Raw genomic sequence first — 24,357 nt, 5'->3', positions numbered from 1 at the left:
GGGCCTATCTAAGCACCTACATGGATTATACATTTAAAATCCTATTCAGGCTTTTAACCAGACTCTTGAAAAATCTACCAACCTTAAGACTTGCAAATATAAAGGACTTAGGACTGCAGGAGAAAAAAAAAAATTGCTTCTGGTAGTAACAACAGTAACTCAAGTATCAGCCATTTGCTAGCTATGTGATCCTGGACAAGTTACTTAACCTCTTTAAGCCTTGGTTTTCCCATCTGTAAAATAGGAAGAATAATAGTGAGTACTTGCATCTCAAAGGACGATTGGAAGGTTTAAATGAGATATTTGCCCAGCACAGTACCTGTTCCACAGTAAGTGCTTGAGACACGTTGGCTGTTATCATCATTGCCACCATCATCTGCATCATTTTCATTATTATCCCCTTATGCTTACGTTTTGCTGTATACCTTAAAAATCAATCCATAGTCATTTTCTCACTTGAGCCCCAGAGCAACTCTATGGCTATTATATTTGTTCTACATTCTGAAGAAACTGAGGCAGAAAGGTTAAAGGGTTTGCCTAAGGTCACATTTGCAAGTTGCTGAGAGACCTTTCCTAAGCAATGAGAGTCTAGAACTCCCTGGTTCTAGACTAAATGGTCCATGTCCGACAGCTCATTAAGTCTCCTCTATTAGGTGTGTGAGCCTTATTTCATATCTCACCGCTTCTCTTTACTTCCACACCCTTCAGTCAGGCCCTCATCATCTTTTGCCTGGACTAGTACATAAGCCTCTGAACTCATCTTTCTTCAGATTCTCCACATTTTCTCTCACAGTGCTCACTGTTGCACGAAAATTCCTCACATAATACAAGTATGACTTAGCCGCAGTTCTTTAAAAAAACTTCCTCTGGTTCCACAGAGCCCATGGAATAAAGTCTACACCCTTTAGACCGGCACACAAGGCCCATTTACAATCTAATCAAAACCCAGGAAGCCAAATGTCTGGAAGCAGTACTGGCAGAAGAGTGCCGTAATTATGGCATTACCGTGGTCAAGACACAGATGGATTCCAGAACGTAGGCAAGATGGGATCTGTCGTTATGCTCTTCACACACACATCCTTGGTTCTGAGACACACTCTTAGGAGATGATCTTCCTAAATAAATATTTGGCTTACGAGACCAAGGGTGATGTGTGTGACAGGCACCGGCCTTAGGAACAATAAGAATACTGGGTAGAATTTGGATTTGAGGACCTAGATGGAAAACTACAGCTTGTTGTAAAGGCGGAAGGGAAGTGCAGAGAGGGAGAAGGGTTAACTTCATCACAAACTGATGAATCTCTTTAAGGCTTAGCTCAGATGCCACCTCCTTCATCAAATCTCAGAACTGTCTATGGAAAGGACTGTCCCCTGGAGCTCTGTAACTCTCCTCCAGGCCTCCGCACATCCACGGTGTGAGGCCCAACTATCCTAACCTTTGCAACAGAAAGTTCCGGGGCCAGGGGCTCATCTCTCATTTGCCCAGAGTCCTCTTTCCCTCTACGTGGCTTACGATATTCAATTCCTAGTCCCTGCATTTAAGAATAGAAGGAACATGAATTGTTTTCAGAACATTCATCCAAGACATACCTAGAACATCAGAAATTATCTCAACAAAGTACCATTTGCTTTTGCTGTGAGAGCATAAAAACTTGTATCTGTATAAAATTTTCTAACAACCCTATTAAGGCAAGTACCTGCCTGGAAGGAAGGTATTAATATCAACATTTTGGGGAAAGCTATGCTCACCAGCAAAAAATGGAGTTAAGCATAAAACGTATAAAATTATTTTTTAAAGGAGAATATTGAAGGAGCACAGCTTTTGGAAAAACTCTTATTCCATGCCCCCGCCACCAAGATTGGTATCCACATTTTATACAGACTGAAACAAACTCTCCTTCAAGTTGTATTTTAAACGTGTGACGCTCTAAACATATCACCACTAGAGCCATTTGAAAAGCAGTTTTGCAACCATAGGTGTATATAATTTTTTAAAACTTGACACTGCCAACTTGGGAATGAAATACTCTCAGAGGTTGGATGGAGGAAAATGAGAAGATTAAAAACACCTGGATAGGGCTTCCCTGGTGGCGCAGTGGTTGAGAGTCCGCCTGCCGATGCAGGGGACACGGGTTTGTGCCCCAGTCCAGGAAGATCCCACATGCCGCGGAGCGGCTGGGCCCGTGAGCCACGGCCGCTAAGCCTGCGCGTCCGGAGCCTGTGCTCCGCAATGGGAGAGGCCACAGCAGTGAGAGGCCCGCGTACCACAAAACAAAACAAAACAAAACAAACAAACACCTGGATATATGTGTTTGCATGAACCTGATGTTCCTGGGGGCAAGAATTATGGCTGATGGCTCTGAACGTCAGTTAACTTTACTATAATATAATTTCCAGAAAGACATTATTATGAGTAGCTAACAGTTTGTTTACTACTTTACGAAGTTCAAAGCACTTTTATACACTCCGTATCATAATTAGAGAACTCACTTCAATCACTGGTCAACCATTTTACAGAAGTGGGCTCCTGCCTAAGAGGTAAGAGGGGTCAGGGACACACACCCCTTCCTCATGTTCAACAAGCAAACCTGAAGCATATGGCTGACTGATGGGGCCCCAGAGCCACTGAAGAACAGAACCCAAGGCTACAGAGACATCTGCTACCTCTAAATTTTAATTTGGCCGGCACAGGGAAACACTGAGTCCCTCGGCTTACCTTGCTAAAGGGCGTCTGGCTCTATTAACAGCCTCGAGATCGGCATAGCGGAGATCTAGCTGGCAGCCAACTAGAACAACAGGTGTGCGAGGGCAAAAGTGCTTGATTTCTTGATACCACATCGTTTTCACATGATTTAGGGAATTGGGATTAGCAATCGAAAAACAGAGGACCACAACGTCGGACCTAAAAGGAAATCACACAAGAAGCTGTATTTTGCCTTTTAACTTGTATTTTCTCTTTTATCATTATGGGTCCTCCCCTCCCCCATCCATCTAATGCCATATCATGTCACAGTTTAAAAAAAAAAAGACCAGATATTAAAATACATCTTGGTGTCATGCAAACAGCCCATTAAGCCTCCACATTCCAGCACCCGCACAGCCTGAGTTCATTTCCATGTTGCACTGCAGAAGGGTTTCCAGTGACGTTATTTTACAGTACGGATGGGTTATCCAAACTAGACTCAGGTCTGGAACCACCACATGCTGAACTATTTCTGTTCATCACAAGAAATAGTTTCAAGATAAAAGAAAATAATAAAAAAATACCATTTACCACTGTAAACAGAAAGGTGATGATGACTCAATGAGATAAAGCAAACAGTTTACGCATTACAAAAAAATGTAACAGGTATTTGCTGTACAGGGTCGGCAAATACACAGAAGGATTTCTGCCCTTCTTCTCCCTTAAGCACACATGGAGAGAGCACAACCACTTATCTTTTTCTGAAAAGGAAAAGTCCTGAACTTGCAGGAATTTCGACTTTTTGCTGGGTGTAAGGCAAGAAGGTAGTATTTAACATAAAACTAGCCGGAGTTAGTCAGACGGCTAATAAGATGGATGAGAAAATGTTGGAAGCAGATTTCTCAAATGTGCTACATGACACAGAGCAGATATATGGAAAAAAGGAAAATTGTTTTATAGTCAGTTGTGACATAAGGATCTTCCATGTTTTATATAATAACTTATCATTCTAGGAGCCAAAGAACTGTTTTACAAAACAGTTGTCAATTATGGTGTTTGACAGATAATTGCTAAAAGGTATCTTTAATAAGAATTATAAACCATCTTTCTAGGTTCAAATGTGCAGAATGATGACTGTGAAAACATGGAGGCAGAAGAATATAAAGAATAGAAAAAGTTATAACCAAGGATTCAAGACTATTTTGCAGCTATATTCAGAAATAAACTCACAATTTTATTAGATGTTAATTTATTGCCTTTATTGTTTATATAATGAGAAGAATCAAGTCGATGAATCAAAACACCATCTTTTTAAATCATTAATGAGCTTCTCTCCCTACATATCAATGAAGAGAAACAAATATATCCAGGCAACCATAAAATTTCTAAAAATAATCATTTGCAATGCAGCAAACTGCAGGGTGCTTACATTAAATGTAATTCACAAGTTGAGTATTTAAATTTATATCCAAGAAAAACGGCACCAGACCACGACAAGTAGAGGGGAAAATCCTGACATTAAAATATTTACTAATTATAAAAGAGGACCCTAGGACTCAAAGCAGATGAGTGTATTAATCTGCATGTTTAAAATGCCCTTGAAATAAAGATCTTATCAAAGATTCTTGGGTACTGGAAAATATAATGTGTGTAAAAATATGCATCACTATATAAATGAAAGGGAAGCATGTCTTGTCTCTGGGATTCTGATTTAGTTAGCAGAATATTCTGTGCACAGCCTCACTTCTAATCAGCATAAATAATAGTATCCAGTAAAGTCAAGAATGCTTTGAATGTTACATTTTTTAGGAGCTGAGTTTTCTATTATTCATAATCCTATTTATATAGGATATCTGATGCAGCTCTGCTGTAAGCTTCAGCCTGATCGTAAAATAAAGCAGCTAAGACTTCTGCACAGCGAGAATAATATGGCAGGATCTCAGGTTCAGAATCATAGGGAAGGAATTGAGAAAACGTATCCACCACCTAAATGTGGAACAGTACCTATTGATATATGTATAAATTTTTTCTAATTGGTGCCTTCTATTTCCATATTAAGGCACATGGCTATAAAGAAAATCACTCTCAGAGTTGAATTTATATGACAGACATGTAGCAAAATGTCAATTCTGCTATCTAATTTTATGATACAGCATGTGAGGTTTTGAAATCAGAGCTAGCTCTGTTGCCAAGGTTACCGTGATAACACTCATGCCACTGAACCTATACAAGTTTCTATCCAGATGACCCGTAAACAAGTACAGACAGGACCTTGGGGGCTGGAAAAAACGGCATCTCCTGATGATAGCAGCACAATGCCATTGCACAATACACGTCCGGAGGGCCCAACTTCTAACTATGTCACGTCAATATCTCAGTGCATGAAATGCTGTTGGAAAGCCAGAAAAATAATTCAATGCTCTGTAAATATTTTGCCTCAAAAGGATGATAGTTAAAGAGAAGAGGCTGTACTGAGAGCAACGCTACCTCTGAAGCGAAAATAACTTGAGTCAAAATTCTATTTGCATCCTTGGAATAAAGTTATTCTTTTTCCTTTTTTGAAATGCATGTTTAGATGCTATGGGAATCTGTCCCCATGATTTTACATTAAAAGTAGTTTAAAAATTAGATCATATTTTATCTACCAACCTGCTTAAATGTCTTTAACCCTTGTTGATTTAAATACAAATTCAAGTTAAGAAACATGTACAGAGGCCTGCCATACGAATGTAGTGTTCTAAACTTGATTTCAAGCAAAAGCCTGAGAATCAATGGCCATAGGGACAGAGCTATAGAAAGACGCTGCTTTGACATATTCCTTGCATCCCAGCATTCTTTTCTAATTCCTAATTCTCAACACATCAGGATCCTCTATGATATAAACACCTATATAATCAAGTAGCTATTTTGAGAATGCCATTTATTCCCTCTAGATTTTGAGCCATTTTTCTATCTGGTCAAAGAGGCACAAGACCTGCAGCTAAGAATACCTCCAGCTTTAGGCAGAATTCCAAGGAGCTAGAGATACTAAATAACTTTTAATCAAAACATTCATTCCTGGGTGGAGACTGTTCAATGTCTGACACAAGCTGGTGTTTAAAAATGCCATTCCTGCGAAAGATAAAAAGAAAAAGGCAAGTTCTAGCATTTCTGCTTCTCTGGGCTCTGTTACACTTTTTTACTTTGAAGAGTTGAGTTTAAAAATAATTGGGAGGGGGAGGTGTGATGAGGACATTCTCACAGATTAGGCAGCAGAGTTGGCCTAGAAGTGACCTCAGGGTTCCTATTTCAGCTGTAAAAAGAATCTGATGGGATTTAAGTGGAGTCCTACAGCCATTTGGAGTAGAAAGCACGAGAATTCGAGAATGCAGAGGCAAAGCACATAGGAGACAAAACTCTAAACTCCAGAACTTGAATATTGAGAAGGGTAGGAAAGGTTTGGATTTTTTTGGACCGGGCTAAGTGGCTGTATTAAAGAAAGCCAGGATTACAAAGGATTTTAGAGTGTTGCTGGCCTATGAATGTTTATTTTTTGGAGAAAAATGTGATTTATTGTTTCTAAGGGGAAAATATCAATATAAAAGTTTCACTAGGGTACTGACGCATCAAATAATGCCCATGAAATAATGTTTTGATTAGACAAGTGAAAAGCAATCCAAAGTAAATCTATGTGTTGAAACAATTGCGGATCTCTAGTTTCATGGAGGGGTGGGACCAGAAAGAGACCTAGTCATCCCCAAAACGCTTGAGCTGATAAAGCCAACCTCAGTTGTAGCAGTTCTTCTTCAGATATTAAACAAACAGAAAAGCATATTTTTTTCAGCTATCTTTCAAGGAGAACACTGGCCAAAGATAGCATGTGAAAGATTGGCAGAGATATTTGGATAACATAAGGCGTGCATGCAAAGTTGGGACCAATCTTTGTTGGAGGATTAAAGAAAACAAAATCTGAAAATAGTGCATCATACCCACATACCTTGGCCCGGGACAGACTTTTTAAAAAGTGTACTTTACTCATTACACTCTTTATTATATATGGCTATGGGCGTAGAGTGAAATTTTTTTTATGTGAAGTCTTTAAAGAATAGATTGAAATTAAATACATGGCGGATTTTCCTTTTAAGGTAATAATATGTGTATATATACATTTTTTTTTCTTTTTCAAGCTAGACTTTAAACATTAAATGCCACATATTTTCATGGCCTGTCTTTATAATACCTACAGTCAAATTAGCAAACTTGGTGGGAAAAGATCAGGGAGGCAAACAGAAGCTAAGTTTATCCTTTGAAGAAGTGATTAAAAAGGGTAGATAGGGCTTCCCTGGTGGCGCAGTGGTTGGGAGTCCGCCTGCCGATGCAGGGGACACGGGTTCGTGCCCCGGTCCGGGAGGATCCCACATGCCGCGGAGCGGCTGGGCCCGTGAGCCATGGCCGCTGAGCCTGCGCGTCCGGAGCCTGTGCTCCGCGACGGGAGAGGCCACAACAGTGAGAGGCCCGCGTACAGCAAAAAATAAAAATAAAATTAAAAAAAAAAAGGTAGATAATCATTATTAAAAATTTGCTGTTAGGAATAAATTTTCTATGTTCTTTCCTATCACAAAAGTGCTTTCCATCTTTTTAGTTTCTCTTCCCTTTTCTTCCCTTTTCTACTTTGCCATCACTGTCCAGCTAAGGAGCCATGGGCCTTGGGTTTTCTTATCTGCTTAGGTGAAAAAAATAATTGCTAAATTATCCTTTATCTAAGTAAGACCAGGCCAACGCAGGCAACATGAAGGATAGTGGATTCCATGCAGTCCTCCAGATAGCTGTGAGCAGGGCATCCGAGGGCCCTTCTCTGGTGTGCCAGTTTTGCTTGGGTCTCTTGCTGATGAATACTTGGTAACCAAGAGTAAGCGACCAATTCTATTTACCTGAGTCTTGCTTGGAAGTATCTCCTTTTTAACATATACTTTTAAGCCTTTCTATGTCACTACTGCCTACTATTATTTCTTTAGTAGAGACTACCATATCCTTTATATATTGGTAGAGATCATGATCACATTTCAATGGTTTCTTTGTCAATGTACACAAGTCCTCTTCTGGCAAAGACTCAAGTAGGAGTCCCTGACCTCCTTCTCCCCACTGATAACCGAGGTAGCCTCTACGGAAACGTTTTCAAAACCATTCATGTCAGCAATACACCTTTCATGCATATAATCTGACAGCGCTGTGCAAACAGACAGATCAAAACAGCACAAAACAGCTGGGAGCATGGCAGAGAAAAGGAATGTGTAACACGTGGCTTTGGAAGATTTTAGTAGGGGAGCAGCCCGGTGTGTATGAGATGCGGAGGGAGTTGTCAGTGATGGTGAACATAACCACCTGGAGATGAATGGCTGTGTGAGCTCACACTCATGGAGAATGGAGAGGCCTGTAGGGGAGTGCCTGGCAGGGGATCTAGGGAGAGCAGGGCAGTACCATGCAGTGCCCTGGATGTGAGCAGAGAAATCAAGTCAATACTTTACCAATAGCAGTGAGGCTTCTTAAGTACAGATGTTATGTGGGGAAAACTGTGAAAACACCCTGAAATATATCCAGATTGGGGAGTGATTAGCATGCGTAGCTATTTCTTCCAAGCCCGTAACTGCATGTTTAGTAGGAAGCAACATTTTAAACCAGTCTTCCCCCACCCTCCAAAAATGGGACCAAGCGATGCACACTCTCAAGTACAGGGAAGCCATGTCAACATCCCACCAATGCCACCAGATCCTAAAATAGATAATACTCAAGTCTTAAAAATGGTTGGTTCTGCCATCATAGTGCAGATATCCCAGAAGGCAATGGCCTGACCATAGAGAAAGCTGTGGGTTATCATCTTTTGGAAACCAGCTTTTTTTTAACTTGATATCCCATTTTTCTATCTATGCTCCCTTTAGTGTACAAATCTTCTCTGACTTATAATGGGGTTATGTCCTGATAAACCCATCTAAATTGAAAATATCATAAATCAAAAATGCATTTAATACACTTAACTTACCAAACATCACAGCTTAGTCTCGCCTACCCTAAATGTGCTCAGAACGCTTACATTAGCATACAGTTGGGCAACATCTAACAAAAAGCCTATTTCATAATCAAGTATTGCATATCTCATGTAGCTTATAGGACACTGTACTGAATGTGCAGAATGGCTGTCGGGTACAGAGTGGTTGTAAATGTATCAGTTGTTTACCCTGGTGACTGCGTGGCTCCCTGCCAACGCGCAGCAGCCTGAGAGCGTAGAGTACCACATTTCGCTAGCCTGGGAAAAGATCAAAATTCAAAGTATGTTTGCTACTGAATGTGTATCGCTTTTGCACCACCGTAAAGTAGAAAAATTGTAAATAGGACTATTATAAGTCAGAGACTGTCTGTATTCTTACACCTCACACAATCATCAGAAGAAGTGGAGTGCATGTGAAATTGGGTGAAGCACAAGTAATTAAAAGAAATAGCTTAAGCAATCTCATTTAACTCCTGATCAATGAAAGCAGGAAACACTGATACAGAGAAGGCTTCCTTGACAGGAGAAAGTGAAATTGTGGTAACAAATTCTCTGCCTAAACTCCACCTCATTCCCATTTCTCTTCGGCTTGCCCTGAAGCTACATGACTGAGGAAATGCCTTCCTGCACTGTTTTCTCCTAAGAGCAAGACCAGCTGCACATGTAACAGTGCCCACATGTCAGCTAGATGGCCAGATGGGAGGGCTCTGGAATTAACCTCCTGACTCTTCTGAAACGAAACTGGGTGAACCAGCAAGATCATCCCACCACTCTCACCCAGGCTTCTCCCCAATCCTCTGTGAATCAATAAAGGTACAAGGACTTGCCAAGTCACTTATCCAGTATCAATAAGCAATCATTCAATCATTTCTCCCAGAAATATTAACTGATAACCTACTATGTGCCAGGTGCTCTTCCAGACATTTGTGTCTTTAACAAGTTAAAGACACAAATCACTGTTCTCATTGTGCTAACCCTCGTCATGCTTATATTCAACTGGAGAATAGAGACAAAAAGCAAGAAAAATAGGTAAGGTATTTAGTATGCTAGGTGGTGACAAGTGCTAAGGAGGAGATATAGTGGGGAAGGGGGACAGAAATATTGGGGAGCATAAGCTGCTGCCGAAATGAGGTGGCCGTGGAGGGCCTTACTGAGAAGGTGACATTTCAGGAGAGACCTGAAGGAAGTGAAGGAGCTGACACGTTGATATCTGCGGGGAGAACACTGTGGAAGAGGGAACGGCTAGTGCAAAGGTCCTGAGGCAGGAGCATTCCTGGGGTATTTTCCTGAGGGCGAGGGGGAAAACAGCAGGAGCTGAGCTCAGAGAGGCAATGCTGGGCTGAGGTACAGAGGGCCTAATGGGTGTCTGGCTCTTACTCGGAGTGAACTGGTAGACGATTAGGGGTTTTTGAGCAGAATGACTTAATTTATGTGTTAACAGGATCACCCCACTGCCATCATGAGAACTGACCAAATGGTGGTGGGGCGTGGGTTGTCAGGAGGGATAAGACAGAAGGAGAGGCCAGTTAAAAAATAATAATCCAGAGGGAGATGGTGGTGACTTCGGCCTGGGAGTGGTGCAGGTGGTGAGAAGTGGCTGCGTTCTTTATACACGTGGAAGCTAGAGCCACCGGGGTTTGCTGATGGAGCAGGTGTCAGATATGACCAAAAGGAGTCAAGAATGATGGTGGAATTTTTGCTCAGAGAAATTCTTTCTTCCCTGTTCCTGGTACTGACATCTTTAGCTCAGCACTTTAACACTGAATTGTAACTCTTTAAAATGTTGCTGTCTTTCCCCATTACTCTTTGAGTCTCATTTTTAGGGATTTTGTTCTGTTCCTACTAGTTTCTCTCCCATTGTGCACAACACAGTGTTTGTAACAAAAGAAGCCCTCAGTGACTGTTTATCAAATAAAATGGCCTTATAGATATTGCAGGATGTAGATGCAAATATGTCTGCAGACTCAACATCTAAAAGAAATAAATTTGGGCCTAAAATAAGTCAGTTAGGGGATATGCTTAAAGTTTTAATGAAAAAATGATATGTGAGCTATTACATTTCTTCAGACAATTATGGCTGAAAGATAGCTACATAATATCTCTGGTATATAGCAGAGATTATCCACTAAAAATATATCTTTAAATGATTTGGATTTATCTTAAAAATCTATTTACCCATCTAATTGGATACTTTCATAATGGCAGAATAAAAATGGATTAATGATCTCTTCTAGGAATTAGATTGTATCCAGAAACAAAGGAAATATAAAGAAATGGGCAGGTTACTTTCAGGATTAATTCTGGGTTAGTTTCACAGAATTAAGGCTTAACATAACACCCTCTATTTCACAGACCATCTTGTTTTTTAAAAAACATGCCAACTCTCCTGCCCCACCCCAAAAGTACTAAAATAGAAAGATAACCAAGGTGATAAGTTTAGAAGAGATTTTTGCTTCTTTGTTTTATCTTCTGGTAATTCAGTACTTTGTCCTTCTAACTATATTTTCTAGGCCGAGAGGCAGAGGAGTTCTGGGGAGAGAACAAAGTAGTGGAATAATTTTGGAAATCTAATAAATGGTCAAAATTAAAAGTTATTGATACGATTATTGTTAAGATTCACTAAGAAAAATATCTGTGAAAGTGGTCTGTAAACCATATGGTACCAATTATTGTCAGACAAATACGATTATGGGTTCAAAAGTCACCGAAGACATATCTTGTATATTGCAGCTAATAAGAATGGCAGGACATTCTCATCAAGAGATCTTTCCCTTTTGGCTGACTAGCTCATTGATATGGAATTGCTGAAAGACGGTAATAGAAGCATCCTCTGAGGACACTGCAGAATTACCCAGCAGCTGTCTCTTTCTTCTTACCACCTAATTTATAAGGGAAAACTGTACGGGCTGAAATATCTATTTCTTCATCAGATGATTCCAGTATAGAAACACCACAAACTGATGTTTTCTCTTTGTCCAAGGATGAAAAGTCAACAAACTTAGCTGTATTTGACCCAACTTGTCAAGCTTGCAGTTATTAAGTAGTAACAGCAAAAAGGTAAAAAGAAGGCAGAACACACGATGTTAATGCATTGAACAGTATATATGTCCCTTATTCTCCTTACCCATCTCAGTGGCCACGTTATTCATATGTCTGCGGCATCTTTTGGGTCCACAAATGCTTTCCTGGGCTCAACCATAACGGACTGTCTTTCCCAGTCATGTGACCAGTGTTTGGGCAGCAGCCAGCATCCTTCCAGGTCCTGGAACATGACTGACCCCAGTCATCAACCAAGCCCTGTTCCTGTCTCATTTGGCACTGCTGCTTCCCAAGGACAATTTCATCCCGGGAACAGGGCTGGGCTGCGCACAGGGATCCCAGCTCTTCTGATACTGTGTCTTCTGGTTACAGTACAAGATGTACGAGTTCAGAGCAGGAAGGATGGTGGAGGACAGTAGGCTGGGGATGGCACAGAGCACGGCACAGACATATTTTCTCTGTGCCAGATGATCTGGCGTGACTGCAATCCTATGCTTGAGTACTTTAGTACAGAATCCATAAATTTCCAGTACGTTAAAAATTTTTAATTACTTGTATGCATTTAGTCTAACATATTTTTGTTTTGGATTAGCACAAAGCAGTAATAATCCACTTTCAACTGTTTTAGTTAATGCCCTCATCTATGGGTAAATGGAGTACCATAAGTATATAATTATTTTTTAAAATGATTCTTGTAAAGACCTTGGAAATGATACCCAGAGGAGAAACAAACTATAGTTGGAAAAACGTTAGTGTTAATACATGTAATTCTGTTTAAGAATACTCATTCAAGCAAGGCATTCCCCCCCGCCCCAATTTATAAATTCAAAAATTTGGCAAAAAAGGGGGAGGTTTGGGGTGGTGTGGCTTACTACGCTTCCCTCCTTTTTCTCTTGGTCTCGCACCATTCTCTAGTTCCAGAAAGGACCAACTACGAAAGAGAAAATTGTTACTATTTGATGGAGAAATGGAAAACTTTCAGGAATGTGGTGTCCTTTATTCAGTTATCACGGGGTACCTGCTCAAATATATCTTCTCAGAAAAAGATACAAACAGGACCACAGCCAAAGACACAGGCCACTTGGGTGAATTACGATCCACACAGCTGAGGGCTCTGTCTCTGGGAAAAGGGATCCAGCATGATTTGGGGACAATTTGATAGTGTCCCATCATTAGCTTTGAGATGCCAGAACCATTCCATTTCCCATGTTCAGCTATTAAGGATCTCGTCTTATTTTTTTCACCCCTAAGTTCATACAAATGATTTCTATTGATATTTTCAATGAGAACTAAGTTTAAGTTCTATAAATAATCAAAACATACATTGTCAGCCATGAAAATTTCCTCACATATCATAGACTACTTAGACGGCCCATAAAAATATTTTATTTAAAAAATTATTGAGCTACAATTGAAATGCACTAAACTTTGTATACTTAAGGTGCTCAATGTGATTAGCTTTGACATAGGTATACACTCTCCATACTGTCATCCCAGTCAGTAAAACAAGTATTTCCATCACCCTGAAAGTGTCCTTGTGTCCCTTGGTAATCCCTCCTTCCCTCCATCCTCTTTCCCAGGCAGCGAGTGTTCTCCTTTCTGTCAGTATAGATTACGCTGCATTTGCTAGAATTTTACAGCAAGGGATCCACACACAGTATGTGCTCTTTTTTCCCCGGTTTCCCTCACTCGGAAGCTCTCTCCAGCATTCATGAGATTCTTCCCGTCTGGCTGAGGTTCAGTAGAGAGTATTGTGATGTTTCCGTGACAGTGTTTAGCAAAGCGTGGCCTGAGGACTGGCTGCTTTCGGATCATCCAGGTACGGGCCAAAACATGCCGGTTCACCTCCCCCCAGATCTCTGACATCAGGTAACCGGTAGCTTCGGCATAATCAACTATGAGAAGTAGCAGTTTTAGTCGAACCTCTTAGGGAACAACTACTCCTGTCCCTTGGTCCAACTAGCTGCTCTTCTAATGTCTTTCTACTGTTTTCTATAACTTGGGCAAGTCTCAGTCCTTTATGCCACAGCAGGACGAAGTATCTTTGGGAAACAAGCTGCAGTAGTTTTCCTAGATCCCTCTGGATCACACATTTAGAAGTGGTTTGGATGACTTTTCCATCAAGTACCCGCATTGGGAACTTTCCTCCCTTTGCTGATTTGTTACCCATTTATAAAGTCCACCTTCAGGGCCAGGACTTGGGTGAAGAGTGAAGCACTGGCCTCAGGTGCAAAATTTAAAGAGGTGCCCAAAACCTCAGTAATCCAGATGAACACTATTTTTTCAAAAATCAAAATTAAGGTAAAAAAAAAAATCCATGATGAGCAAAATACCAAAATTTTAAATAAGGTCAGGACCAGTAACATTTGCCATGCTGAGCCTGAGACAGAAAGAAAAGATCAGTTAACAGTGATCCTATCTTTCCTTTTTTTTTTTTTTTCTTTTTTTGCCGTACGCGGGCCTCTCACTGTCGTGGCCTCTCCCCTTGCAGAGCACAGGCTCCGGACGCGCAGGCTCAGCGGCCATGGCTCACGGGCCCAGCCGCTCCGCGGCATACGGGATCTTCCCGGACCGGGGCACGAACCCGCGTCCCCTGCATCGGCAGGCGGACTCTCAACCACCGCGCCAGCAGGGAAGCCCAGATCCTATCTTTTAAAAATTATTATGATTTACATTTTACACCCAAGGTGAGTGCCTCACCCTCATCCTGGCCCTGGCCCTCTTCCACCTGATATGTTTTCCTGTCTGACAGGCTGTTTGCCATCCTGAAGTCATCATCAGAATGTTAGTTCTGGCCAAGCGTTTAGAAGGTGCCACGGACGAGAACTACTTCAAAATACTTTCCTGAGGCACATTCGTTGTTTCTTGCTTTTTTCCCATGCCATTAACCACAACTTCGGCCAATCCCAAACAAAGACATAAACACTGGTCACCCACAGTCCTGAATTTTTTAAAGGGCCTCAACCAGGCATTCAAGATGAGATGTATTCATGCTGTATCTGATTACATGTGCCTTCAACGTGAAACTAGAGCTGTCTTATCTAAACAGATACACAGAAACCATGGCTCTGATTGATGTTATCATTTAAAACATGTAGTGTACTTCTCATTGGACGTAAAAACACGAGAAAAATCAGTGTGTAAGAGTAATCTATATAATAAGAGTTCCAACTGTACTGAAAATATGCCTAGAAACTCTTCGGGGTAAGGGTAAATGCAGTGATTCTGCATGCTTACGTAAAATTGGGGGGAGAAAACATGCCATAGAGAGTACCCCAGCATCCCACTCACTCTCAGAAAGTTTGCTCGGTTGTAACATTTTTACTGGAAATGAAAGGACTCATGTTTAGTCACTCATGGATGCATACAGAGAATTAAGTCATTTGCTACGTATTAAAGAACTTAAGAGGAACAAATGGAATATTAGTTAGAGCTGGTGATAGATGGTGAACGCTGGTCTTCCATGTCCACACAGAATAGTGTAAGAATGAGACTGGACTGGGAATAAATGTAAAGTAAGTTGGCCATCAATCATCATCATCAACCACAAAAGCCTGGGGGCAAGGGAAGAAGCAGGCTTTGGAGTCAGACAGAACTACCAGGAGAAGCTCAGTACCACTCTCTCCTAGGCATCTGACCTTGGCCCCTTTCTGTACATGCTTGCTCAACTGTGACATGAGCCTAGTTTACAGGGTCACCACAAGAATGACGTGGCAACAAGATACGTAGAGCCGTGAGCACAGGCCTGGCTCATGGGGAGCCCTGATTAAATTGGAGCTGCTGTTATCATTGCCTCCAGCCCCATAGGCTTTATGTGTTTGAAGGTTATGTGACCCCAAGACACAGCAATGGCGAAGGTTTTCAAGGAAAGTGGACACTAAAATGGGTACTCATTTATGTGTGGTGTGACTGTAGGATGGCGGCAGAGGGGCCCAGGTATTCTGTTGAAGGCAGAGCCCATCCTACTTGCCTGCATGTTCAGTGCCAGGTACCTAAGTGTCCACACTTCCTTCTTTTAATAGTTCTAGGGGAAAACTCTTGAGTGATATCCCTTTAAAAAGAAGTTATTTTTTTTTCTTGCCAGAAAAGAGCAGCTGATCACAGTCATGGCTACTATGTACAGTTTTGTTCTTGACATTTTAAAAGATCCAGGAAAGAGCTTCAAAAGTTCATGCGAAAATGGATAGAAAGTAGGTGGTAGGAAGAAGGAAGGCTACTAAAAGTTGGAGTCATTCGCTCCAGACAAAAGGGGGTTTGAAGTATTTCAAATGTGTTAGGTAAGTGTTAGGATGCTAATGCCACTCTGCTACCTTTCATGTCCATCGGACAGAAGGACTCCTATCACTACTTCTTCTTGGATGGGTGATCTCCCTTCCTGGAGGAAAGGGGTTGACCAGATGACTTTTTGAGATCTCTTCTCATTCTAAGCCACCACACAAATATAGAAGAGCAAATGGATACCCAGCTCATCAATGTGGGGTGGTGGTTTCAGTTGCATTCTGTTTAAAATGAGGTCAAGGTAGCTTGTCACAATGGAAAGAGTGGGAGCCAGGAGTCAGGCAGAGCTGGGTTTGAATCTATTTTTGAAACTCACTATTGGGCAGGTTATGGTAGTAAAAGAACTCAACTCTCTACTCAACTGCAGTAGAGATCATCTCTGCCTCCTAGGGTTCCTGGAAGGATGAACTAAACTAGTGTTGGCAAAGCGTCTGATATTTTGATTGACACACTGTAGGGCTTTGATGAATTGGAGCTATTAATCTAGTTGGCTAAAAAATGGGTTGAATAATTACCTTTAAATTATAACAAGAGCCTTGACATTCTGGTTGTAGTTATACCACGTGAGGAAAATTGCAAATTCGAGTCAGCAGACTGGTACCACCCTGGCCCACCCTGCAAACTAGAACGTGCCTGTGCCAAAGGAGGTTTGAGGGGGTAACTTGTTAACTAGCTTGGTGCTAAGACGCCGAGGAAACTGAAGGCGAGGTCTAAGCCATCTTGGTATGAATCTGGTTTCTCTCACTGTCGCCATAAGAATCAAATGAATTATTTTAAAAAGGTTCCAAATACATTTCCGAGTCTCAGGAATGTATCACATCTCGCCGACTTGTAATTCATACCAAGTATAGTAAAAACATCAGTGAAAAAACAGGTTTGCAAACCAAACTGAATTTCAGAAACTGGAATTATGATTTTTCTCCGTAACGAATGATAGGGAGCTAAAAATGGAAGTTATACAGAAATTAAACAGCTCTCACACAGCAATGAGATCCAGTGGTTGGAGCCCTGTACTGAGGAAAAGAAACTTCTACTACTACCAGACTTTTCCATACAATGTAACTTTTTGGTGCTATAGCAACGTGGTCTGACATAGTTAGCGTTTATAGACAGAGGCTGGAATCCGAGACAGAACAGCCCTGGTTTTTGTTCTTTACCAGTGGTGGGGTCTGTGGCAGGAAGCCTGGAGGCTGCGGAGAATCAGAAAAGACAGAGGAAATGCAAGGCCAGACATGCACATAAAAGTGAGGCCCACAGAGAGCTCGGTGAGACACACGGGAGGGCTTCCTGAGCCCCTCTGTGTGGCTCAGGGAGTCAGACTTGGCTTGGAAGGCGCGTCCTGTTTCCACCAAAGGGGTGGGGGATGGCTACAGTTGACAGAGCAAAACACTGTCAGAGCCAGAACACTGCACTTTGAACTGAGAGACCAGCTTATTTCTGTTGGGAGGGACCAAGCACAGGCACGACATACATCAAGAAGCTGGACGAGGCCCAGCGTAGATGCCTGTCAGTATCAGACCTATGAAGGTCACTGTGCCATTCAATCACCCCTAAGCAGGAACCTCCCATGATAATGAGGCCGCCTTTCTAGTACCACAAAACAAGTTTTACATGGTGGAACCAAGTTAGAATTCATCATCCCAAATACATGAATTTCAAGTGGCAATAAACCACTGAGCTGTTGAGACAGCATGTGGAAGCTAAACCCAATATCTCAGTAAGCTCATCTCTATTCACCACACCTTTTTAGAAGTTGGGTACAAACAGTCCTTTGAAATCTATTGTGCTGTCCTGACTTTGCTTCCAGTCATCATTTAATTATGCTTCCTTAAAACCACAGGTATTACAAAATCTGACGGCATAGTACTTACAAGCAGGTTCACTGATTCTTATTTCTGTGCGTGTGTAATAATGAGACAACAGAAAAAAACCCAAATGGCAACTAAGATAAGAATCAAGAACATCATGGAAAGGGAAAAGAAAAACAAAAAACAACCCAGGAAACTCAAGAAGAAACCTGTCTGTAATGCTGGATATTAAGTTCAACAGTTCTCGTTGTTCAAGGGGACGTTAAAATCAGTTTTATTTCTACATGCCTCTTTCTGAGACCCCCTTGAACAAACGCCTAAATTGCAGATTCTTTCAGTGTGTGAACGACTTCTCAGGACTAGGGCAAACCCTTTCAGCGGTTTAGTCAGTATTTTAGACCACTTGGATAAATGCCAATAGAAGTTCAGAGGCTTACGAGGGCTACTGGCTTGAAGAAAAGAGAGGTCCTTTCAGAAAAGCTTATCTCAATACAAAGGAGTAACTCGTTTGGAGTATCTAATCCAATCCTGTGAGGTAGCATGATGCTTGATGTTAACAGAGACCTAAATTCTAAACTTTCTAAACTTAAAAGGAAACGTCTTCATTTACTATTAAGGGGTAAGGAAATCTCCTTATGTGGATTTTGATAGTCAAACAGATTCACTGAGAGGGACTTTAAGACCGCTGGAGTCCCGGAGGCTCCTTTGGAGTTATGGTGACCAAGAGCAGTTGCTAAATATTTTACGGTACTTTGACCTTGTTCCCACTCATATTAATGTCCTAGATTTATCTTCCCTTTACTGGATTTTTCCTCCTCCTCCTTTTTTTTTTTTTTAAATGAAAAGTAGACATGAATGCTTCAGTTCATTTTGGAAATGTGCCTTTATGAAGGACTTCAGAGATATTTTTCTTTCTTTTTTAAAAATGACCTTCAAATAAAAACAATAGACTTTTCAGACAACAAAGCCCAAAGCAAGTAACATCAGACTGCAGTATGGTCACAAAAAGACCAAAGAGACCTTCTGAAGCGGGGTGGCCAAGTGCTAAAAAAACTTAAAACATTCTAAGAGAAGGTAAATTAAGTATTATTCAGGAAGACAACAATCAAAGCGGCCCAAGGTTGGAGAGCACAACAGAATCTGCACCCAGCAAACGTCCAGTTTAACTAGCACTGGTTGTTTTAAATAAAGTACTTCCTGGGAGGAACCACGTGGCCACGCAGAGTGCTTTTCTTGACATCAGGAAACAATGCTGTTTGGGGTTGCTCTTTTTTTTTTGTCTTGTCTTTTCTTAGACACAGTGCAGAACCCAACACATCTCGAGGCCATATTATGTGATTTTTTGTTGATTTACGAAGCAGAGATGGGTTTGGGAAAGGAAATTGTACTGAAGTTGAACTGAACTGCACTAGTCTTGGTTTACCTGCCATATGCAAAACGCCTGTCTTTGTGATGATCGCCGAAAGTATCCCAAAGCCTGAGAGAAACGCTCACTTCGTCAACGACGTCCCGGGAACGCTCCAAGACCTGCAGGAGAGACAGCACCCATGCTCACCGGCAGTCAGAGGCTCCCCCTCAGAGCCCCCGGGACGCACTCGCATTTAGCGTTCTCCTTCTATCTAACAGGACTTAGCTAAGTCCTAATTCTGTTCCTGGAGCCGCGTGCCTCAAAAGCCCTCCCTCAGGATGCCATAGCCACACTCCAAGTCGGCCTTCTGGCTTTCGTTTTCTCTTGTGACACTAAAAAGGTGAGTTTTGTCTCGAATATACAAGTTAACCCCTTCCCCTGCTTTTAAAAAATCAGACTGGCTGTATTCAATTGCCTGTGGTAAACTGTAATGGAAAAGAATATAAAAGAATGTATACATAGGTATACCTGAATCACTGTGCTGTACAGCAGAAACTAACACAACATTGTAAAGCAACTAGACTTCGATAAAAAAAAAAAAATCAAGCAACTAGAAATCCAAAAAAATAAATAAAAATCAGACTGGCAACAGCAATGATGTACCCTTAGGATTCTAAAGAAACGCCGTCTGTCTTACCTCCTGGCAGACCCGGTACTGGTCAATGGCCCACACTGTGGGTACGTGGGTGGCCAGCAGCTGGTACTGTGTCAGCGTCGTATTACACGCTCTGGCGCAGATCAAGCGTGTCTTCCCCACGGCGTTGTCTCCCACGACCACGCACTTGATGGTTTCCACGTTGGGTCTTTCGTAGTCCATGTCAGTGTCCATTTATAAAACTCTAGAAGAAGAGAGCGGACACCACATTCAAGACACTGGTGCTTTCCAGAGCGGTCAAAGATGGGAGGGGGCCAGGTGGTTTTCCCTTGGTCCAGGTACTTCTTTGGAGGTACCCAGGCAGAAGCCAGAAGTTTGGAAGTTTCTACTAAGCCAAACTGAAACTCAACTTTTCTTTTTATATCTCACACAAGTACAAAAACACCGGATTGTTATTTTGACCCCAAACGGTTGATTCCGGTTAACATGTTATTTTCTCCTTGGTTTTCTCTAAACACAACCTGCCTACTGGAGCTCCATCCAGGCGAGTCAGGGCTGCTTGCACACATTTCTAGCTCACTAGCTACTCACGTCAACCCGCTAAAGAGACTGGGCACCTGCAGGTTTAACCTTACACATTCGGTCATAAGCAGCCTTTTCAGTATGAGTGTCCGTTACAATCTTCCAGTGATCCAAGATCTCTCATTAAAAAGCAATTTCCTGTAGGTTCTAAACTATCCTGGTGACTTAGGGGAGAATCCAAAGTGTGAGCAGAAAGGGACTACTTGACTTTAAAGAAGAGTGAACTGTAAGTGTGAGATTGGATACATTATTGTTATTATTATTATTTTAATTAATTAATTTATTTTGGCTGAGTTGAGTCTTCCGTTGCTGTGTGCCGGCTTTCTTTAGTTGCGGCGGGTGGGGTTGCTCTTCGTTGCGGTGCGCAGGCTTCTCACTGCGGTGGCTTCTATTGTTGCGGAGCACGGGCTCTAGGCGTGCAGGCTCAGTAGTTGTGGCGCACGGGCTTAGTTGCTCCAAGGCATGTGGGATCTTCCCAGACCAGGGATTGAACCCGTGTCCCCTGCATTGGCAGGTGGATTCTTAACCACTGTGCCACCAGGGAAGTCCCTTGATACATTATTAAAATTAATTTATCCTTATACTCATTCATTAATTTTTATTAATCAAATTCATTAAAAGATATTCTTAAGAGGACCACTATAAAGAAAGATTTTGAAAAAAATTCCCTTCCTCTCTGTTTTCAGAGAAGAAATCTGGAGCATGTGGTAGAGAATGATTTTACCAGAATGAGGAGCTACTTCAGAATCTTCCTGAAACCATCAAAAAGGGTTAAAAGAGGGTTGCTGGGTGAGGGGTGAAGAGGCAGAGGAAAGTTGCTGGCAGCTCTGCTTCCCCAAAACAGGAACCCCACAAGTTGCAGAGCGGACTGCTTCCTGGTAGCAGCTGGATGGGTGGCCAACCATGCAAGATTTTAATGTATTATGATTGCTCTTCTGAGGAAGTCTATTGTTAAACTGAGAAAACTGTTGGATGGTCATTTTCTTGAAAAGAGTCCATAATGGTCTTAACAGCCATGGTAAAAAAAAAAAAAAAAAAGACTCAGAGTAGGGCCTAATACATAATTGGGAATCAAAACATGTTAAAAAAATTTTTTTAATAAATTTATTTATTTTTGGCTGTGTTGGGTCTTTGTTGCTGCACGCTGGCTTTCTCTAGTTGCAGCAAATGGGGGCTACTCTTCCTTGCGGTGCGCAGGCTTCTCATTGCGGTGGCTTCTCTTGTTGCGGAGCACGGGCTCTAGGCACATGGGCTTCAGTAGCTGTGGTGTGCGGGCTCAGTAGTTGTGGCTCGTGGGCTCTAGAGCGCAGGCTCAGTAGTTGTGGCGCACGGGCTTAGTTGCTCCGCGGAATGTGGGATTTTCCTGGACCAGGGCTCGAACCCATGTCCCCTGCATTGGCAGGAGGATTCTTAACCACTGTGCCACCAGGCAAGTCCCTCAATACATGTTTAATTCAATTGACTTAAGAAAAATGATAATTTGGATAATATAAGATTAAGGGTATAGAGGGAGAGATAGAAGAAGAATGTTAAAGAAGAATGCTTTTGCACAGTTAGGACCATCTGAATGTGGATAACACCATCACAGGAGGTGTTAAACCCGAGGCTGGAGAACTATCTGGCAGGAATTGAGTGGAGTGATTCAAGGAACAGATGTGTGGTGAGGTTAAGATCTGATCCTACACCCGTGAAGAGGCTTAAAATAGATACCTGTCCCCCACCTGGTAAATGCTGATTTTGAAGGTCTTGGGTGGGAAAAGAGTCTTTAAATATCTCCAATTCTGGTGATTAGCCAGGTGTGGTGCTTCCAAAAATCAACCTCTTTAAAATCCAGCCTTAAAATTCTATGACTGTATTAGTTCTCGATTTAATAGTATAATGTGGCAAAAGCATTACTTTGGCATCAGATGGGCGGTGCTTAAATTCTAGAACATTTGGCAATGTCTGGAGGCATTTGGCAATGTCTGGAGCATTTTTGGTTGTCACAATGGGTGTGGAGAAGGGCTACTGGCTTCAGGTAGGCAGAGGCCAGAGGTGCTGCTAAACATACTACAATGTACAGGGCAGCTCCCACAACAAAGAATTATCTGGCCCCAAATACCATAGTGCGAGGTTGGGAAACCCTACCTTGGATGGATGAGAGTTTGAATCCTGGTCTCTCTGCTTTCTAGTCATTTCTTTGACTTTAGGCAAGTCAGCGGCACTATCTGAGTCCTAGCTTCCTCGTCTGTTAGATGGGAATGATAGTACCCATCTCCTAACGCGGTGAGGGTTAGGTGAACTGATGTTTTCAGTCCCCAGGGCCGTACCTGACACACCGATGGCTTCAAAATTATAATCATCATGCTGAAATGAATACTTTTAGATGACAACAAAATTGAGTCAGGTGGAAGACCAGGATTAGATGCAAAAATCATAAACTTAATCATCATAAAGATCTATAAAAAGGATACATTTTAGTAGAGCAATTAAAGGGTAATTCATTGAAAACTGCAGCACATAAATACAAGATGGAGCACAGCTGACCTGATGCAAAGAAGGCAGAGAAAGTTCTGGGTGGGGACAGGAAGAGAGGAGGTCGCAGTTAACTGAAGGATAACAGAGTTGCAAAGGTAGGTTAAAAATATTTTTATGGGGCACTTCTAGATCCTAGAACAAAAGTGGTAGGACTTCACAACAGTCTTTGACAAGATTCTGGTGATCTTGCCATGGGGTAGCCTATGTCAGAAAAAACCAGGTTCCACTTGGAGTCTCACAACTCTGGAACCTGAGGTCTATTACTTTGAATGTCCTAAGTGACATTAAAACTTTATACTTTTGAGTGAATTTTATTTTATTTTTTAGATAGATAGAAGTCAAAGAGAACCAATCCATAAAATTGGGGAGAATGTTTGGATTTAGTAAAAATTCAGACATGACACAAAAACTGTAACAATGGTTTTCTCGTTGGCTTGCAAACGTACTCTGATAGCATCCCCCCAAAGAGAAGTCCCCCAAATAATTTGGATAGTGGCAGCTCAGGTGGAATAGCTGTGTAGCTTTTACAGAAGATGACTTGGAGGGGGATAAAAGCCCTTCTGGTTTTAGATGAAGGCCATGATTACAAAAATATCATCACTTTACTTATTTATAGACACATCTCATGCACAGTCCTAAAAAGAATTTCTGCATCAAAGGTGAGAATAACATCCCTTGGTCCTCTCATCTCTAGCAATCTGTGCAAAACCGAAGTGACTGCCAAAGGTGCTGAACTCTGTGCAAAGGTGACAGCGTATAAGGGAAGTGAAAGGCAGGCAGAGTTAAATTCTCATAGCCCGGATCATGCACTTTACATGGGGCACTTCCAGGAAGAGTTTGCTGGCTTTCCAAAATCCGAGGCTCCAAATCTTTCCTTTTGGGTAGAAATTTACTTAGTGGTAGTCTAAAAAGTACTTTAAGAGTATGACGTCACAGCCAAGGGTGTAAACTCCTGCTCTTCTTGTACTGTAAACCAAGTATTCATCTGTTACACATAAACCAATAAACATTACATTATGGTCTAATTATAAAACTATGCAATTGTATCCTCTTTTGCTTGTTATGGGCTCAAATTTATCCATATCTAGCACTCTTACGGTTGAATGCACGCTTACGACCATCTGGATAATGACTCTCTGGTTTCTGATTTTTATTCACCCGGAAAAGAGAGTAATAAATATTCCTTTAACATTGTTAATAAATTTCGCCACCATAAATCCTGCTGATCTATGAAGATACCCTTTTGCCTTTAGATCCATATCTGGGGAGACAAGGAAGGTATAAAAGGGAAAGAATAGCTAGGCGGAAGTGATACTGGCAACCTGATACTGTGCAGCTCTGTAATCTCACTCAAAACCGACTTGAACTTTATTTCATACTTTCACTGAGTCTTCAGGACATGGATGCTGACAGTTAAAAATGCTGC

At 41.6% G+C, this 24,357-nt stretch overlaps 1 protein-coding gene across 10 annotated transcripts in view; it reads right to left on the bottom strand.

The window, feature by feature from the left end:
* RHOBTB1 (Rho related BTB domain containing 1) overlaps nt 1-24,357 on the bottom strand; it is a 92,142-nt gene that overhangs the window by 19,678 nt on the left and 48,107 nt on the right. For 7 of the 10 annotated variants that reach the window (XM_067710870.1, XM_067710868.1, XM_067710864.1 and 4 more), the window contains 3 exons: nt 19,875-20,076; nt 19,253-19,356; nt 2,716-2,901 (listed from right to left, as the gene is read on the bottom strand). In XM_067710870.1, the coding sequence (XP_067566971.1) occupies nt 2,716-2,901; nt 19,253-19,356; nt 19,875-20,066 (482 nt within the window). In that variant the 5' untranslated portion in view covers nt 20,067-20,076. Of the gene's footprint in view, nt 1-209; nt 2,071-2,715; nt 2,902-8,186; nt 8,245-19,252; nt 19,357-19,874; nt 20,077-24,357 lie in introns of those variants that run through there. The other 3 variants (XM_067710873.1, XM_067710872.1, XM_067710874.1) reach the window with 3 other exon arrangements.

The sequence above is a fragment of the Pseudorca crassidens genome, chromosome 16 (assembly GCF_039906515.1).
Source record: "Pseudorca crassidens isolate mPseCra1 chromosome 16, mPseCra1.hap1, whole genome shotgun sequence".
In the NCBI taxonomy this organism is placed as follows: domain Eukaryota; kingdom Metazoa; phylum Chordata; class Mammalia; order Artiodactyla; family Delphinidae; genus Pseudorca; species Pseudorca crassidens.
Note: the sequence above shows the minus strand (reverse complement) of the source record. Positions and strands in the feature narration are given on the sequence as shown.